The 19725-nt window shown below is 41.9% G+C and overlaps 1 protein-coding gene across 1 annotated transcript in view; it reads right to left on the reverse strand.

Moving 5' to 3' along the window:
* Nucleotides 1–1373: 1373 nt before the first annotated feature.
* CCN4 (cellular communication network factor 4) overlaps nucleotides 1374–19725 on the reverse strand; it is a 68350-nt gene continuing 49998 nt past the window's right edge. The window contains exons 5-8 of the mRNA XM_036741622.1: nucleotides 18691–18970; nucleotides 13116–13373; nucleotides 5786–5979; nucleotides 1374–1673 (exon numbers count right to left, since the gene is read on the reverse strand). Coding sequence (XP_036597517.1) covers nucleotides 1374–1673; nucleotides 5786–5979; nucleotides 13116–13373; nucleotides 18691–18970 — 1032 coding nt within the window. The remainder of the gene's footprint in view (nucleotides 1674–5785; nucleotides 5980–13115; nucleotides 13374–18690; nucleotides 18971–19725) is intronic.

Genomic DNA, 19725 nt, shown 5'->3' on the forward strand with positions numbered 1-19725 from the left:
GATCACAGGTACCAGATTACCATTCCTAACCAGCACCAGATTTCTGCCTCCATAAGAGCTGATATGGTACCACCAGCTCTTAACCAAGAGTGGTCAATCATATTAGCCTTCTTTAGGCTTTTATTTAAGTTCTGCATCTAACTTGATTTTTCTGATAGGGTTGAATGACATCTGTGCCCATTAGTTAATGGACAGCAGATGTCTCACTGCCCCATGCTTCCTTCTAGAGCTTTTCATGATGGGCAGTAGGGTATCATTTCCATTTGACTCCAAAGGCAAGGTTATAAGGAAAGCCATGGAGAACGTATCTGGAAGGACTCATAAAGACATATAGAGGGAAGCATTAGCCATGAATTTCTCAAACTTCTTGTACTGGGGAGAGTTGATACTGAATTGCACTCCAGTTCACTTAAGATGTGACCCAGACAACAGAACGTGTCTTTTGTTGTTATTACTAATAATAGCTCACATTTATATAGCACCTTATAGCTTTATCATGATTCTGTCTGATCTGCACAAAATTCCTGTGAGATAGACAAGGCAGGGATTATTATGTCCATTTTACAGATGAAACTATGGCTCAGAGAATTTCCTACTTGTCCAAGGTCATATAGATAGTAAGGGAAAAGGGCTTGAACTTGACCCCAAATCCTGTGTCCTTATTTCTTCCTTTACTACCAGGCTGCAGTCTAGACTAGACCTTGAGCTATCTGTAGAAGACATAATGAACTGTGAGATCTGGTTAAAGGGACTCTGCTATGAGTTTATCTATGAGGTGAAAAATGCCCTTAATTGATCAGTTAAACATGCTTGGCTTTTTGCCAGTTGGATTTTCTGAAGGGCAGGTCCATTCATTTAAGTCTTAGGCAAAGAGAAAATTAAATATAAAGATATCAGATGGCAGTTTTTGTAGGGAAAGACCTAGAAGTAGAAAAAGAACATGCTGCATTATCTTTACTCTACCCTACCTGCCCAGCACTTTGGAAGTGGAAGGCAAAGCCTGTGAGGAGTGACTACATTTTCCTACATTAAAAATGGTTGTTAGGTAACCATGAAATAAACAGTAACCGTGTCCATTTAATAATAGCTAGCATTTGTAGTGTTTTAAAGTTTGCCTATTTGAGGCATTTGAGCCTTTTCTGCAAATAGCACCAAATACTAGATGAAGAGGGCTTTCTTGACTTAAGGGTTAAGGCAGAAAGTGGTGTTCATCTAGGGTCTAGATCTTGTGATCAACAGGCATCTTGAAGCAGCCTATGAAGGATAAGAAATCTGTCAGTGTGGAAGAGAATGAGATAATGAGATTATGTTGCCTTTGACCCCATGAAAGGTGGTCCTCCTGGGTCTTGAAGCCACTCTAGCTTTTTGCCTGACTAGTTGGCTATTTCTGCATAATCTTGGTATTGTTCTAGGTCTGCAAAGATGTCATTGGGGTTCCTACAGCTCAGGTTGCAAAAGCAAGCATTGATCCACATAAGTTTCCAGGAGAAGCCTGGGCCATCAGGACACTGGAAATTCACAACAATGGTCTTGGACTTGTAGGGGGTACAGCACCTATTATCTGTGCAGCTTCCACAGTACTTGGGCCTGTAGCTGTTGGTGCTCACACAGCCAGAGATGGTTAAGTTCACTGGAAGCTCTGGTTGATACACAGCCAAGCACTTCTTCCCTGGCTAGAGGAGAAGAAAGTGAGATTTATTTAGTTTGGTCCTAAGAGTACTCTGGTTACTGCCTACCTTCTTTTGTCTAAGCCTTTGTCCCCTTCCTTTCAACTTAAGTCATCCTTCTTACCTTGGAATCATAGAATTTAAGAACAAGAGGGATTCTAGTATACAGAATGTTAGAACCGGAAGGGAACTCAAAACATAGAATGTTAAAGTTGGAAGAGACTTTAGAACTTGGAGTGTTAGAACATAATATGTTGGAAGACAGAATGTTAGAGCTGGAAAAGATCTTAGAATGTAAACTATTAGGACACAGAATGTTAGAGCTAGAAGAGACTTTAGAACTTGTAATGTTAGAACATAGAATGCTATAACATAGAACTTTATCAATGGAAGTGACCTTAGAACACAGACTATTAGAATATAATGTTACAGGAGGAAGAGACTTTAGAATTTGTAATGCTAAAACACAGAATGCTAGAACATAGACCTTTATAGCTGTAAGTGATCCTAGAACACAGAACAGGAAGAGACTTTAGAAGTTGTAATGTTAGAACACAGAATGCTAGAACATAGAACTTTATTACTGGAAGTGACCTTAGAACAAAGACTCTTAAAACATAGAATGTTAGAGCTGAAAGCATCCTTACAATAAAGAATGTTAGAACAAGGATTCTAGAATGGTAAACTCCAAACGAACTTTAGAAATTGCTGCAGTCGATCTTTCCTCATTTTACAAATGAAGAAAATGACTGCTTCCTCCCCCAGCTGCTAGTGCCTTCCCTTCTCAGATTGCCTTCCATCTAATCTCCATACATCTTGTACATATTCGGTTGTTTACATCATCCCTCCTTTAGAATCTGAGCTTCTTAAGAGAAGAGATTGGTTTTTTGCCATTCTTTGTATCCTTAGCACTTACCTCAGCATCTGGAACAAGGGTGGGGAACCACACAAGGCCCTCTAGGTCCTCAGTGAGGCCCTTTGACTGAATCTAAGATTAAACTCCTTGAGGGCAAGGATGGTCTGTCCTTGGCTTGTTTTTGTATTCCCAGTATAGTGCTTAGAACAGTGCCTGGCTCATAGTAGGTGCTTTTCTAACAAATAAAGTCATCTAAAAATAGAATGGCCTTTCTTGTGAGGTAGTGAATTCCCTGACACGGAAGAAATTCAAGGAGAAATCGATTGATTGAACTAAGAAGGGAAGGAGGAAGAAGGAAGAGTTAAAAAGAGGATGAATCTTTGACTGAATCTGCAATCAAAGGGCCATACCCAAGGACCTAGAAGGCCATGAATGGTCTGGAGGTCCCATGTTCCCCACCCCTGGTCTGGAACAAAGAAAGTGCTTAATAAATGTTTGTTTGCTGACCGATCCCTAAAACCAGTAAGTGATATGCTCAAGGTCACACAGTGAGTTAATACTTGATTCAACTCTAAAACCCAGGTCTCTTAGCTCTCTCTCATCCCTTTTCCATATCACCCTTAAAAAATTGAATGCCCCTTTTTCTTGTTCTTTTCCTTACTTCTGTCTTTCTACAACCATACTGTGGGTAAAAATGCAAATCCATATCTATTCCTTCATTGTGACACAATCCTTCAAAGTGGGGCTAAGCAACCAGGTGTTCAAAGACCTCCAGAGAAGGTAACCCCTCAATCTCCTCCAGTAACACATCATTTGATACCCTCATCAGAAACGTAAAGCTGGGCTGGAGGGACCACTCGATGGAACCATCCTGTTCACTTTAACACATGCACTTAGTGATATAGTGATATTCCATTTATCAAAGTGTCCATGGATTGGGGGCAGGGGAGAGAGAGAGAGAAAGAGGGAGAGAAAGACAGAGAGACAGAGAGAGAGACAAAGAGAAGGAGAGAGAGAGAGAGAGATTGTGTGTGGTGGGGGGCGGGGTGAGAGGAGAGTGTTGATCTCTCCAAGGCTATTCCCAGAGAACACAAGCTCCCAAGGGTTCTACCACAGTGGAAAGGCTATTCTGTCCTGGCAATAGACTTTATTTTTTTTTCCCTGAGGACTAGACCAGCTAAGTATAGAGACACTTATGACAAGCAGTCTAGACAACTCATCTCCTGCCAGGGGGATGATGAACTTGAAATTCGAAAAGAGACATATATTTTTGGGCATGGCCAACATTGGGTATTTGTTTTGCTTAACTATATGTTTTATGATGAGGATTTTTTTTTCTAGTGGAGGTGTGGTGGCAGAGGGAGAAACAGATTATAACTGCATATAAAAATAAGTAAATAAATTTGTCTTAAAATACCATAACAAACTTTTAAAAAGTACTCTGAATAATTGGTGATGATTTTTTTTTTCTCCTTTTGGTCCTGGGAGTTGTACAGGACTGTAAAGACTCAACAACAATAACCAATGAAACAAACAAAGACATAAAAACAAACTCATTGTCGTGAGATCCCTTTCTGCTTCCACAGAGATGGTGGTAGAGTGATGGGAAAAGGGGGCAGAGGTGGTAATGAGAAAAGTGAGGATCATACAAAACTGGTTGATACAGGGATGTGCTGCTTATTAAATTTTCAGTGTGAATATCTATACCTCAGAAATCAGTAAAGGCTACAAATCAGGGCTTGATTTTTTTTAAATCTAGATTTAAGAAAGTTATGGATAAGATGTTGATAATGCAGATTAAATGTGTTATGCATACTTCCCCCCCTCCCCCCCGCCCCGGAAAGCTGGTTGTTAAACATTTACCAGCCTACTCCTGCTATGATCTCAACAAGAATGCAATCAAGGCTGAGAAGTCTAGGCAAAGTGCTGAAAGAAATGTAAAGAAAGAGATATCCTTTTCAGCTGGGGAATGTTATGGAAGAGTTCATGGAGAGGGTGACACTTGAACTAGATTTTGAAGGAAGGGAGGGATTATTAACAGCAGAAAGAGGAGAGCAGGGTCCATTCCTAGGAACCAAGTGATGGGTTGCTTGGACCCCAGCCCTAGGACCATATCTCTGACAATAACTTGGGAGTGGGCCCCAGTGAGGCAAACTATTTCTCCCTGTTACAAAAACAAGCTGACCTCTGTAGAATTTCCCTTGTATAAACAGGACTATCTTGTACCAGCAGAACTATCATGTACTGGTTCCCACAGTTACCACATACAATCCGGAGGTCAAACTATAGATGTCACCTCCCAAGGCTGTCTTGTACAAACATGACAGCCATCCCAGTAGTGAATGACGCCTATGCCCAACGTACAGAAACTATACGTTCCTTTAGGAGCTGGCCATCCTTGATCCCACCCCACCACCTAATTAGTATACTTGGCACACCATTCACTGTACTTTTTCCATATAAGCTTTAGATTCACCACCAATAAGTTGCAAGCTCCCTAAGGAGCTCCACCCACTTTGTTAGCATTATAATAAACTTTTGCCACTTGACTGGAAAACTGCTTGAGTCTACAAATTCTTTCCAGATGACTCTGCCCTGTACCTTGATAGTTTTGGGGCCCCTATGCCCCTAAAACCATATCACAAGAGCTTAAACTGGGACAGAGATATAGGAAAGGGCTAGGTGAAATCAGGGAATGGCAAGCAGCCTAGTTAGGTTAACTGTAAGAGAACATTAGAGATCACAACTTTATAGATGAGGAAACTGAGTCCCACAGGAGTAAAGTTGTTTGCCTAAGGTCAGATAACTAATAAAAGGCAGAGCCAAAATTTAATCACAAAAAGCAAAATTAAACTCCTTTAGGGCAGGGACTGTCCTTGGCCTGTTTTTGTGTTCCCAGTGCAGTGCTTAGCACAGTGCCTGGCTCATAGTAGGGGCTTAATAAATGTTTATTGATTGATTGAACTAAGAAGGGAAGGAGGAAGAGGCAAGAGTTTAAAAAAGGATGATTTTAGCTCAATATGAGAAACAGATTTCTAATGAATGAATAAAAACTTACATGTGCCATGAGCTACAATATGCTTTTTCTAACAAATAAAGTCATCTAAAAATAGAATGGCCTTTCTTGTAAGGTAGTGAGTTCCCTGACACAGAAGAAATTCAAGGAGAAAACAGATGACTTGTAGAGCTAATTTGAGATTGTGTAATACAGCCAGAGCACATGTTGAGTGAACCTTCAATCTTATGGAAAAGTAGCTCCTACCCTGATGTGCTGGGTGATGTTCACCTCACAGGGTCTCAGGTTACACAGGCGACTCTCCTTTGATAGCTGGCATTTCTCATTGTTGTTGGAGATTCTGATAGAAATTCCCATCCCACAGCTTCTAGAACAGGGACTCCAGGAAGATGTGTGGACAATACAGTTCTTCTGCCATGACTCAATGTCTCTTTCAGAAGCTGTGAGTGACAAGAAGATTACATAGTATCATAGATTTAGAGATGGAATGGATCGTAGAGACCAATGATACCAATCCTCTCACTTTATTTATCTATCTGTCTGTCTATCTATCATCTATCTGCCTATTATCCATCTAATCTATCATCTCCATCATCTTTACCTATCTATCCAGTTATCTAAATATTCTCTTTTATTATAAATATAATAAACATGAATATTTCACTAGAAAAAGAATAGAAAAAAAGCTTGTATGTAAAACTGAGAACTTCTGTTAAATAGATTTTAAAATTCATATTAAATTTAACACAAGTGACAAAAATGCCCTGCTGTTCCCAGCAGAACTTCCTTCTGCTGTCTTTTGTATTTTTAAAAAAATGTTTCTTCTTCTCCTCCTCCTCCTCCTCCTCTTTCTCTTCCTCTTCCTCCTCCTTCTCCTTTTTCTTCACTATCTAACCACTCTCTGCCTCCCTCACTCGAGTGCTCTCTTGTACCCTGTTAAGTCGAGTCAGGCAACAAGTCAATATATTGGCTGTGTCTTTAAACATGTGTCTCTTTCTACACCTCTAGTCTGTCACCTCTTTGCTGAGACATGGGAAGCCCACCTTGTCACCAGTTTTCTCAAGTCATGATTGCTTGTTGAACTGATCAGAGCTTTGAAGTCTTTCAAAATTATTTTCTTTTATTCTGAGGTGGTCACTATGTAAATGGTTCTTCCAGTTCTACTCAGTTCATACAAGACTTCCCACAACCTCCTCATTTTTCAGATGAGGAAACTGAGGCCCAGAGAGATTAAAACACTTGCCCAGGTTTCCAAACTTTCCAAAGAAGCAGAATTTGAACCTATATCCTCTGACTACAAAGACAATGTTCTTTCCACTGTACAATAAGGCTCAGTGACAACTAGAACCATGTTTTATCTCTAATCTCCTTTCTTGTTCTCTAACTTCCTCATCCCTGGGCTGGGGAAAAAGATCCCCATAGGCTCAGAAAAAGATATTGCAAAGAAAATTATGCTTGGTCCTCAGCTGTTAGGCACAGAGCCTTTATTTCAACCAATCAATAGGCATTTATTAAGCACCTACTCTGTACAGGTATTATGCCAAGCTTTGGAGATGTGAAGACAAAATAAAACAGCCCTGCCCTCAAGGAGATTATATTCTATTAGGAGAAATGACACGTATGTATGTAAGTTAGTATGTAAAAGCTGACACAAAGGAACCTTGGAGGGGAAGGCACTAGCAACTAAATGAATCAGAAAAGGCTTCATAATAATAATAGCTAACATTTAGGTAACGCTTACTATTCAGACACTGGGCTGAATACTTTATAATTAGCTCATTTTTTTGATCCTCATAACAACCCTGGGAAGTGGCTGCTATCATTTTCTCCATTTTACATATGAGCAAACTGAGGTTAAGTGACTTGCCCAAGAGTCTCATAGCTGGGAAGTAGCTGAGGCTGGATTTGAACTTAGGTCTCTCCTGACTCCAGGCATAATGCTCTATCCCTTGCACCGCCTAAGTGCGTAATGTTAAAATGGATTCATATGAGGGATGTGCCTCAGCTGAGTCTCAAAGAAAGCTAGGGATTCTAAGAGGTGGAGATAAGGAGGTGAGCATTCTAGGAGTGATGTGGGGGGTCAACCACAGGCACAGAGGCAAGAGATGGAACAATGAGTGGCATGAAATATAATGAAAAACAATGAGTGGCATAAGGCAAAGCCATACCTTACAGTGCATGGAGGGAAGTAATGTATAACAAGACTGATAGGAAGAGGTAGAAAGAGGTCAAATTGTAAAGAGTGTTAAATATCAAACAGAATGGTTTACAATGGATCCTAGAGGTAATAAGGAGGCACAGGAGTTTATTGAGTAGGGTAGTAACATGGGCAGACCTGTGCCTTAGGAAAGTGGTTTTGCTGGCTATGTGGAGGATGGATTGGTGTGAGGAGGAACTGGAAGCAGGCAGACCCCTTAGGTAGCCATTGGGATAATCCATGTGATGATGACTATAATTAGAGGGTAAACTGGTGGGTGGGAGGTACCATATTGCAAAGATATTGTAGAAATAGTAACAAGATTTGGGCAGCTGATTTGATATGAGGGGAATGAGGAGATGAGGATGACATTGAGGCTTCAAGCCTGGGAGACTCAAAGGATGATGATGCCCTGAACAGTAATAGGGAAGTTCCAAAGAGGGGTAAATTCGGGGGTGGGGGAGAGGGAAGATAAGTTCAGTTTTAGATATATGATATGTTGACTTTGAGATGCTTATAGGACATCCAGATGAAAATATCCAATAGGAAAGTTAGTGATGTGGGACTGGAGTGAAGGAGAGAGACTAAGGTTGGATATGTAAAATTGGGAGTTGCCTGCATGATAATGGAACCCACAATAGTTGATGAGGTCACCAAGTGAGAGAGTATAAAGAAAAAAGAGGAAAAGGTCAAGAACAGGGTCATGGGGTCCATGGATGGCCTTTTCCCCATCTCTGCAAACAATTGAGACTTGGCCTGATTTTCCTAGGAACATTAGTGAGTCTCTAAGAGTGAACTTGAAAGCTAGGGGGCAGCATTGAGCAAGTGAAATGAATACTAGTCTGAAAGCAGGGGAAGTAGTAGAATGTTAGTAGAAAGAAGGGCCTCTAAGTGGCGCCATAGTGCACAGATCATGGGGCCTGGAGTCACAAAGACTCACTGAGTTCAAATCTGGCCTCAGACACTTAACTATCTGTCTTGCCTTAAGCAAGTCACTTAATTTTGCTTGCCTCAGTTTCCTGATCTGTAAAATGAGCTGGAGAAGGAAATGACAAATCACTCTAGTATCTTTGCCAAGAAAACCCCAGATGGGTCATAAAAAGTTGGATGCGACTGAACAAGTAGAAAGAACAATGGACTAAAGTCCTAACCTTGGCACTAACTGGGTGTTCTCACTGGGCTTCAGTTTCCTCTTCTATAAAATGGGTGGGCATGAGTAGATGATTTCTAAGGTTCCCTCTAGCTCTAATATTCCATTATCTAGACTTGGCTCTGACTCTCACTAGCTGTGTGGTCCTGGGTAAGCCATTTCTGGGTTTCTTCTATCTTTACTATAGATAACATAGGCGTGCATCCCCTGCCAACACCCATAGGCTTTTTGCAATCATCAAATGAGGTAAGAGACATGAGAGTGTTTTGAAAGAGCATAAAGCATGGCATAAGAGATCAGGTGTTTGGAAACCCTTGGCTTAGACACTGCATAGAATATGATTACATATTCCTTTGAATCTGTAGGAGACAATGAGGAGAGATGGCCTGCTAGATAGAAAACAGTAGAAAGAACAAAGCATTGTACTTGGAGTCAGGAGAGCTTGGGTTTGATTCCTGGCCTTGCCACTTACTTTTTGAGAGACAGTGATATTTTTCATTGGCCAAAATACAGCAGGAAAGTCAGAGGTTTTCCTGTTGACAGATACAGATAATAGAGATAGGAACGTGGGCCAGCAGAGTGGAGGGTAATGACCTTTCCATCTTCCGTCGATTTTGCTCTGTCCTGGATTCATTTCAACTCAAATGGGATTCTAGAAGCAGGGTTCATTGTCTAGCTTGCACACAGCTCTTCTGGGATTTCTTAGGCACAGCCTTCCCAAATAGGTTTTGGGGAATAAGATCATAGTAAGGGGTTGAAATGGGAGTCATAAGGGATTTTTATCCCTAAATTAAAAGAGATTTGACTATAGCTCAACCCAGACTCTGAATGAAAAGAAAAGACTTAATTTTAACCTAGAAGTGCTCTACCTGGCTTTTGTTCTGAAGCCCTCTGAGAAGAGTGTGATGGCTCTTAGCTTCTGGCTAGGAACTGTCCTCCTGCCTTGATCAAGGAGAAACATTCTGATCACCATGCCCTAGAGGACAGGAGCTTGGTTGCCTAGCTGGTGACCCTGTAGAGATATATCTCAGAAGTTGGTAGCTTGAAACAATGCTAAAGGCTGACGATGATTAGTTGAATTATATTTAGCAGAGACATAACTTGTCCAGCATTGACCACTGGACCAATAAAACTACAACATTCCTAAGGTAGAAAAGAGATACAATGCCTAGCAGAGAACAGATTGATGACATTGCCATCATCGTCATCATCGTCATCATCATCATGACTAATGTATCAGGGCATTTTAAGGTTTGCAAAGAGCTTTACAAATATTACTTCATTTTATCATCACCACAATGTTGGGAAGTAAATTACTATTATTATCCCCATTTTACAGAGGAGGAGACTGAGGCAGGCAGAAGGTTAAGTGACTTGCCCAGCTAGTAAGTATCTGAAACTGGATTTGACATCAGGACAATATATCAGTATTCATGGAATAACACAGTTAAGAGTTGTCCTTGCCATGTGAATGCCCAGGCCGTGTGTATCATCACACATGTGCCCTTATTCCATGAATTCCTTTCGTACATGTTCCCTGGATTCATGTTGTCCCTACAAGTGTGCCCTTTGTGGGAGTTTCCTGACCACATGCATTTTCTGCAGGTGTGTCTTCCCCACTGGCATCATGGCAGCATGTGGAAGAATGTTCTCCATGGATGCATGGGGGAGTTTTCTTTTGGCACTTTATCTGCTGTGTTGCTTGATTAAATATCTTTTGTTTGGATTAATGTTTCTTGTGGCTGACTGATAATAATAAACACAGTCTAACTCATGAGTTATGGTTTTGGGTGGGTGTTAAGAAAGAACCTTAAACCTGGGGTAGTTTCTCAGATGAACCAGGTGTGAGCCCCAGAGGCCACATTAGGAAATCTATTTCCTTTCTCTAGGTCGAATTTTCTTCATCTATGAAATTATAGGGTTGGGCTAGTTGATCTCCAAGAGTTTATATTTCTGAGGATGGGAAAGGAGGAGGAGAGAAAAAAAGGAAGTGTTTTTTAAAGGAAGAAAGAAAAAAGATAATAAGCATAAAAGTGAGAGAAATAAAAAGAGAAGGGGGTGTGTATGTGTTAGAGAGAGAGAGAGAGAGAGAGAGACAGAGAGAGAGACAGAGAGAGACAGAGAGACAGAGAGAGAGACAGAGAGAGACAGAGATTGAACAACTGAGCTCAGCAGCCCTGAAGCTATTGATTTGATTCATAGGACACATCAATTTTTGTTTTGTTTCTAGGTTACCATGGCCCTGGATTTGCAATAACCAAGTGGCTTCCACTAGAACACATGTTATCGGTTTTTTAGCCTGTCTCAGGAGCAGCATCCCTACCCCACCCCCATCCCCACACAGATCCCCTAGTCATGGAACCATGGGCTTGTCAGAGAGCCGTTGCAGCTTGCCTCACTTCTTTTCCTAGAGACTTGTGTGTGGTAGACAATGGTTTCTTTTTTGTTTATTTGTGGCAGGAACAGGCCCTGATTGGCCTGTCTATGCTGACCCCTTGGAGTAGTTTCTGAGGAAAGCTTTGGTGCTGTAACTTTAGTTATGTGTTATCTAGTTAGTTATCTAGTTATGTGACCATGAGAAAATCACTTCATGAGGTTTTTTTTTTTTTTTTGAAGGGGAGGAAGGCAAGCAGGGCAATTGGGGTTAAGTGACTTGCCCAAGGCCACACAACTAGTAAATGTGTCAAGTGTCTGAGGCCAGATTTGAACTCAGGTACTCCTGACTCCAGGGCCGGTGCTCTACTCACTGCACCACCCAGCTGCCCTGAGAAAGTCGCTTCATTACTCTGACTCTGTTTCCTTATCTATAAAAATGGCAATTTAAGAACATTTATATTGCTGAACTCATCTGATTGCTTTGGGGAAAGCACTCAGTAAACCTTAAAGTGACATTAGAATAAGCTAATTTGTGAGTAGTTCTTTCTTTGTACCTGGCACAGTGCCTGGCACATTGTAGACATTTAATAAATACCTGGTTTATTGCTTGATTCATATCATCGTCCTGCCTGGCACCTCTACCAGCATCTTTGATCCAGTGACACTGGCCTCCTGGTCATGAACAAGACACTCCATCTCTTGGCTTTGGGCATTCTCTCTGGCTGTCCCCTGTGCCTGGAATGTTCCACCTCCCTGGCTTCCTTTAAATCCAAACTAAAATCCCCCCTCCTACAGGAAGCCTTCTCAACCCCTCTTAAGTCCAGAGGGAATGCCTTCCCTCTGTTAATTATTTCCTATTTATCTTGTCTATAGCTTATTTGTACACATTTGTTGCATATTGTACCTACTCTTCCATTAGATTTTGAGTTCTTTGAGGGCTGGGATTATCTTTTGCCTCTTTCTGTTTCTCCAATGATTAACATGGTGCCTGTCACATAGTAGAAGCTTGATAAATGTTTATTGAATTGTAGCACTAAGTATGCTGAGCTCCAACCCAGAAGACCCAACCAACCTCATGTGATGGGAAGAGCACTGAACTCACATCAGAGAACCTGAATTGGAATTATGGGTCTTCTCCTTAATGTGGCGTTTAGATGAGACGATTTCCCTAAATCCCATGACTCTCTGCTCTGATCTCCATTCTGCTACTACCTTGTTATAAGCCCTTGAACAGGCCATTTAATTTCCGTGGCAATCAATTTTTTTTAATCAATAAAATGAGGGGTCGGACTAGATGACCTCTAATACCCTTTCTAGTACTATCAGCAATATGATATTTTTGAAGGGGGGGAGGGGAAGTATGCACCCATGAGTTCAACTATGTGGGGAATTCTTGGCATGGAAATTCTCTCCACTAACACTGATCCACAAGTCATCTGTAATTTATAGTTTTTGAGTTGCCTGAGGCACCGAGAGATTGTGACAATCTCATGCTAATTTGTATCAGAGGAAGGACTTGAACTTTGCCGCTCTTGCTTCCAATGTCATCTCTGTATCCTCCACCCCAAGGTGTTTCTCATCATTCTGTCTTACCTTCTCTAATAGATTGTAAACTTTGGGAAGATAGGAATCTTTCTTTAATTTTTTTTGTATCCCATACAGCACGGATGGGTAGAATGCTTATCATATCGTGGACCCTCAATAATTGTCCTACTTTTTTTAAGTGAGTGATCGGTTGCCTAGCAAACGCCAGACCATTGCATAAACTCATTGGTAGAGTTAAAATGGAAGTTCAGATTTTCCCCAACCTGTCCATCCCGAAGCCAGAAGCCTCTCCTTTCCCCTGTCCTTACCTGAGGGAGAGATATGTCGTGGCAAGGTCTTCCGAGGTTTCTTTGCATCATCACAGATCCACTGCTCGCAGCATCGGCCTGCCATCTTGATCCTCTTAGGGTTAGGGCACCAGAGACGTGGTGGGCGAGAGTTGGTGCAGAGTGGAATGCAGCCCACAGCCCCATTGATGCAAGTACAGTTGAACTTGCAGTTGGGCTGGAAAGATTGGCCATTCCTGTACCTCACCCCATCTAGGACACAGCCTACACCAACCATTTCTGCAAATACACAGACAGGAACCACCACCAATAATGGGGTATGGTTCTTAGCAGGGAAGTTACTATAATGGAAAGAGGATCTTAGACTCATCAGGTTAGGGGATAAAGGGACCATAGAGAGAATTTGATCTCCAAGAGATGAAAAGAACACCTGACTGAGGGTCAGGCGGAGAGAGAACTAACAATAATTGTATTGGAACTAGTGATACTTGTGGGTGTGGAAGTGACTTGGTAGGGTGGATGAAGGAGTGGAAATCAGGGGCAGCTAGGTGGCACAGTAGTTAGAGCACTGGCCCTGGAGTCAGAAGGACCTGAGTTCAAATCCAGTCTTAAATACTTATTAGCTGTGTGACCTTTGACAAGTCACTTAACCCTGTTTGCCTCCAACAACAACAACAAAAAAAAGGGTGGTAGGAGTCAGGGATTTATACCCTAGGAAATCACGAGGTTTCTAAGCACCTCCAGGGTGAATCTACCCTATGAATTTTCTGCTTTGTGGCAAAGTTTCATTGATCTCACTCAAATCATGGCTCTGGAATTGAAAAACCTTGGTTCGATTCCTAGCTTTGTCATTAGCTTGTTGCGTGACCACTGACAAATCTCTTTACCTCTCAGGATCTCAATTTCCTCAGTCGTATAAAATGGGGATACAAATATTTGCACGATCTCCCTAAAATCATAGGATTTCAGTGTTGGAAAGGACCTCAAGGGACCTCAACTAGTATAATGTGTATCCCAATGAAAGTCAATGGCAATTTATGAAGCACTTCCTATAAACTACTAGGAAATAGATATAATACTTATTCCCATTTTAAAAGTAAAGAAATTGAGGCTCATTGTAGTTAAATGACACAGCTAGTAAGGAGGAGAGCCTAGATTCAAACCTGATTCTTTTTTACTCCAAGTCTAGGAATCTTTTTGCTAGATCACTAAATCTCCCCTGTAACTTTACTGTGGAACAGTATGTTATTATCATAATTAAATGTGATGACAACGATTACGACTAATGATAATAAAACAATTGTTATGATAATAATAATTCCTCCAGTGAAACCCTCCCGGAATGCCTCTTGATGGTATGTAAGTGATCCTGGGTTCTCAAAGCCCCTGAGTTGAACATATGCCCTGGCAGATCCTCTCAATCTGGAAAGATGGATTTGTAGCCTTTTGTCCCAGGACCTGGAATAATAAACACCTTCCCTCTAGCTGACACAAGGTTAAACCCTGTTCTGTCCCTTATTTTATAGGATTAGAGGATTTGGAGTTGGAGGAGGAATTAGGCATAATTAATCCATACTTGGTAGCTAGACTAGAGCACCAGATCTAGAGCCAGGAAGACTCATCTTCTGGAGTTCAAATCTAGCCTCAGAAACTTACTAGCTGTGTAACCCTGAGCAAGTCACGTAACTGTTTGCCTCAGTTTCCTCATTTGTAAATTGAGCTGAGAAAGGAAATGGCAAACTATGCCAGTACCTTTGCTGAGAAAACTCCAAATGGGGTAATGAAGAGTTGGACACAAATGAACAACTAAGCAACCACAAACAACAAGTGTCCACCATCCTTCCCAGTTTTGAGTCATCTTCAGATTGGACAAACACAATGTCTTTGCATTCATCTAATGGAGTGATTAAAAATCACAAGCCTCCAAGTGCCACAGGCTAATCTCTGGTCCACTCCACTAGAGATCTCCCTTTCCACTTGACACCTACTCAGTAGTAACTATATTTTGGGTCCCGCCACAGAATCACACAATTTTGGATTTGTAAGAGTCTTCAGTGGCCATCTAGTCCAACCCATCCCTGAAAAAGAATCCTTTCTACGATGGAGGCAGTATGGCAGAGTAGAAAGAACAGTGGAGGACCTGGGACCAAATCCTGACTTTGCTACTTACCATCTGTGTGACTTTGGACAAGGCCTCAGTTTCCTCAGCTGTAAAATGTGGGATATGAGAAATGGATGTTTCTCTCATATTTAATAACTAATTATTATATTAGAACCAGGGTTTTTCCCCTTTTCTACTTCCTCATCCGGAAACCAACCAATGGAGGAAATCTCTCTTGGAGATTCACCCAGGCCAAGATCTAATCAGACAGTAAAAGAAATTCCAAGTATGGGCTAACGGGTCTATTTCCTGCTTATTGTGTTTGCTTAGACAGGCCTAGGGAAAGGTTGATTCTCCCCATTATCAAGACTGGTGATATGGAAATAGATGTCCCTTTGACCAAGATTTGAATGACCTAAGTCAGGTACTCTACGACTTTCATTTTAATATAGCCCACACATGTCTTTGTGTTAACCCATCCGAGTTGACGAAGGGCATATGAACTATGACCCCACCGCCTTTAGGGACTTTTGGTCTAAGAAAGATGGCCAAATGATCATCCTTTTATTGATAACCTTCTGGTCTTATTAATAAATGATTAAATTATCCAGAAACTATGTCTCTCAAACCTTTTTAAATGTCACAGAGAATTGAACTAGATGACCTCTGGGGGCTCTTCTAGCCTATGATGCTCTTTGATTTCTTCCAGGGGTAGCTCATTTCACTTTTGGATAGGAATTGGGTGGAAGTTTTTTCTCACTAATCAAGCCTCTATTTGCCTCTTTGCACTAAAGGAGGCAGCTAGGTAGCACAGTTGGGTCTGGAGTCAGGAAGAACTGAGTTCAAATCTAGCCTCAGGTGTGCGACTCTGGGAAAATCTCTAGACTTCTATCTACTTCAGTTTTCTCTACTGTAAGATGGGGATAATAACAGCACCTGCCTTACAGGGTTGTTGTGAGGATCAAAGGGTATAATATTTGTAAATGTATTTATCACAATGCCTGGCACATAGTAGGTGCCATATAAATTCTTATTCTCTCAAATTCTCTCCCAATACCTTCTATCCACTTCTGTCTACTCCTCTAAATACACACACACACATACACACATACCCCGATAAATTATTATGTGTGTATATATATATATATATATATATATATATATGAAAAGTAATACTAGTTTATATTTCTTAGACACCTAAGGTTTTAAAATTTAAAACTGTTAAATAATATTTTAAATAACTTAATAATTAGATAATTTAAAAACTATCTCATATCAGTCTTGGGAAGCGGGCAGTGCAAGTGTCATCTTCCCTAGTTTACAGGTAGGGAAATGGAGGCTCAGGATTGATAGGTTTTGAAATCAGCTGCAGATGTCAAGCCCTGTATGCTTTCTACTCCACTCTCCTATCAAAGCATTAAGTCTGGTACTTGGCAAAACTGTGAGTTTTGTGAAGTTATAAGGTTATGGATTCAGGACTAGCAGGGACCAACGCAGTCACGGAGTCTCTGGCTTTATAGATTATGAAACAAGGGCAAAGGAAGTTAAGTAATTAGCCCAGGGTCATACAGATTGGAGGCAGGGTTTGAACCCAGGTCTATCCTGACTACAAATTCAGGGTCCTACCTACCACTGTATTATTTCCTGCCTATTAGTTCCCTTCTTCCTTTCTTTCACTCAGCTTTCCTTTCACATTTTCCAGATGTGGCACATCCCTGTGGCCCTCCCCCCCCATTCTCCTTTTCAAGGATTTCAAAGAGAGCATAGTGTTACTTCTAAAAGAATGAATCACAAATGGTGGACTCCCAGATATCAGTTAGGGGAGAGATTTTCCTTTGGGAATGGTTAAAGGTCACTTCCCTTCAAATCACATCATTTTGCCTATCAATGATTGCCCAGTAGGGCAGCCAGGTGGTGCAGTGAATAGAGTATCTGGGCCTGGAGTCAAGAAGACTCATCTTCCTGAGTTCAAGTCTGGCCTAAGATACTTACTAGCTGTGTGACCTTGGACAAGTCACTTAACTCTTTTTGGCTCAGTTTCCTCATCTGTAAAAAGAACTGGAGAAGGAAAGCACAAACCACTCCAGTATTTTTGCCAAGAAAACCCCAAAAGGGATCATGAAGAGTTGAGACTGAAATGACTCAACAACAGCATTCTGGCCGTGCATGGCAGCACAATCCCTGCTTCTGAGGAAGCTGAGACTGGTGGATAGATTAACTAGGGGGGTTCTGAACTGCAGCAGTGCTAAACCCAGTCAGATATCTGTACTAAACCTGGCATCCACATGATGAGCCTACAGAAGTGTGAGGCTACTAGCCTCCCTTCAGAGGTCATATCAGAAAAGCAAAGTGGATCAAAGGTTTCCTGCTGATCAGCATTGGGGTTGGGTCCAAGAATTCCAGCCTATCTCTGAGGGAGAGAGGGAGATCCAACTTTGAAACAACAAATAAGCAAACAAAAAACCCAATCTCCTCTTCTTTCCACCCACCCCGACAAATATTTTTCTAAGAAAATAACCACAGACTGCCAAAAGGGTCCATAAGACAAAAGAGGTTAAGAACCCTTTAAAATTTAGAAACTCTTTGCTCTAGGATTCTTAAGGGTCTTTCTAGCCTTAAATTGGATGAGCCTCTAAATAGTAAGGAATATGGTAAGGAATATATATGTGACACTTTGATTCAGTGACTCTGGCCTCCTGGCTGTTTCATGAGCAAGATCTCTCCATCTCTCAGCTTTGGGCATTTTCCTTGGCTGTTCCCTCTGTCTGGAATACTCTCCTTCCTCATCTCTGCCCACTGGCTTCCCTGGTATCCTTTAAGTCCTAGCCCAAATACCATCTTCCACAGGAAGCCTTTCCCAACTCCTCAATTCTAGTGCCTTCCTTCTGTTAATTCTTTCTACTTATTCTGCATATAACTTGTTTGTACAAGTTTGTTTGCTTGTTGTCTGCCCCATGATTGTCTTTTGCCTTTTTTTTCTCCCCCCCACCCCTCCTCTCTCTCCTCTCTCTCTCTCTGTCTCTCTCTCTGTCTCTCTCTCTGTCTCTCTCTCTCCCTCTGTCTCTCTCTGTCTCTCTCTGTCTCTGTCTGTCTCTCTCTCTCTCTCTCTCCCTGGCCCTTATCACAGTATCTGACACATAATAGGAGCTTAATAAATGTTTGACTGACTCACTGACCAAATTGGAGGTGTAAGTGTAGGCATTTAGTGGAACAGGGGCAGAAATTCCTTGCACAGGAACCAACATCTAGAGAAACACAAAAGCATGGGGTCCTGGAGGGCCAGAAATACCCTAGTTTGACGGGAGCTCAGAGCCCATAAAGCAGAGGAATATGACAGGAAGTTAGAAAGGTGGGGTGGCACCTGACCATGGCAGGCCTCGAATGCCAGGCAGGCATTCAGGAGCCATTGCAGGTTCTTGAGCAGAGGAGTGACGTGTTTAAGGTCTATGCACAAGAGAGTTAAGCCTAGCAGCTTACTGTAGGGATGTCACTTACGTGCACACACTCCTATTGCGTACCTCGGGCGATCCCCACTGTAGTCGCAGTACAAGCCCCTGTGAGGGTCACAAGTGGCTGCCTCGGTACAATTGTCCCCCAGCTGCTGAGCGCACACCTTGCAACACTCGCAGCCATCGGTGATCAGGCTGATGCCAGGCGGGCATCGGGGTGGGGTTGGGGGGCACTCACATGGCCACTTGCAGAACTGAGGGCGTGATGAGGCATCCTCCATGGGGACTGAGGTTTGGGGCATGATAGTAGAAGACTGGATAAGGGCCTGCAGAGAAAAAAAAGTGGGGAAGAAGGAAAAGCACAAAATATTAGATCCCAATGAGATGCTAGAGATCATTTTAATCTAACCTCCTGTTTTAGAGAAAAGGAAACTGAGGCCCAGAAGGGGCAATTGACTTGCCCAGGGCTAGACAGCAGAGTTAGGACTAAAATCCAGGTCTCCTGAATCCCAGTTCAGTGTTTTCCCCATTATTCCAGAACTATAGTGGTGGACAACTAAGTGCTGTGGTGGAGAGAGCACCAGGCCTAGAGTCAGGAAGACCTGAATTCAAATCTGGCCTCAGATGCGTACTAGCTGTGTGACCCTGGGCAAGTCACTTACCTCTCTTTGCCTCAGTTTCCTCATCTGTAAAAAGAGCTGGAGAAAGAAATGGCAAACCACTCCAGTATCTTTGCCAAGAAAAATCCAAATGAGGTCACGGAGAAGTGGACATGACTGAAAAGGACTGAACAAGTGCTGGCAGTGGGGCTGCCTAACTGGAACCTTCTTCTAGTGCTGTTGCCATTCTATTAACTCACATTGAATTGCGTCCCACCACATTCCATTCCATTCCGTGTCTATTAAGCACCCATAACGTGCACAGTCCTGCACTAGTCACCAGGGATACCAAGGTGATAATTTAACCATTTCTGCTCCTATGAAGTTTACAATCCAGTTAGTTAGTGGAGGGTGACAGATATAAATAATTATAATAGGGATCATACTATGATAATGAACATTTGAGAAGGGAAAGCTCACTT

The sequence above is a fragment of the Trichosurus vulpecula genome, chromosome 1 (genome assembly GCF_011100635.1).
Source record: "Trichosurus vulpecula isolate mTriVul1 chromosome 1, mTriVul1.pri, whole genome shotgun sequence".
Taxonomy (NCBI): Eukaryota; Metazoa; Chordata; class Mammalia; order Diprotodontia; family Phalangeridae; genus Trichosurus; species Trichosurus vulpecula.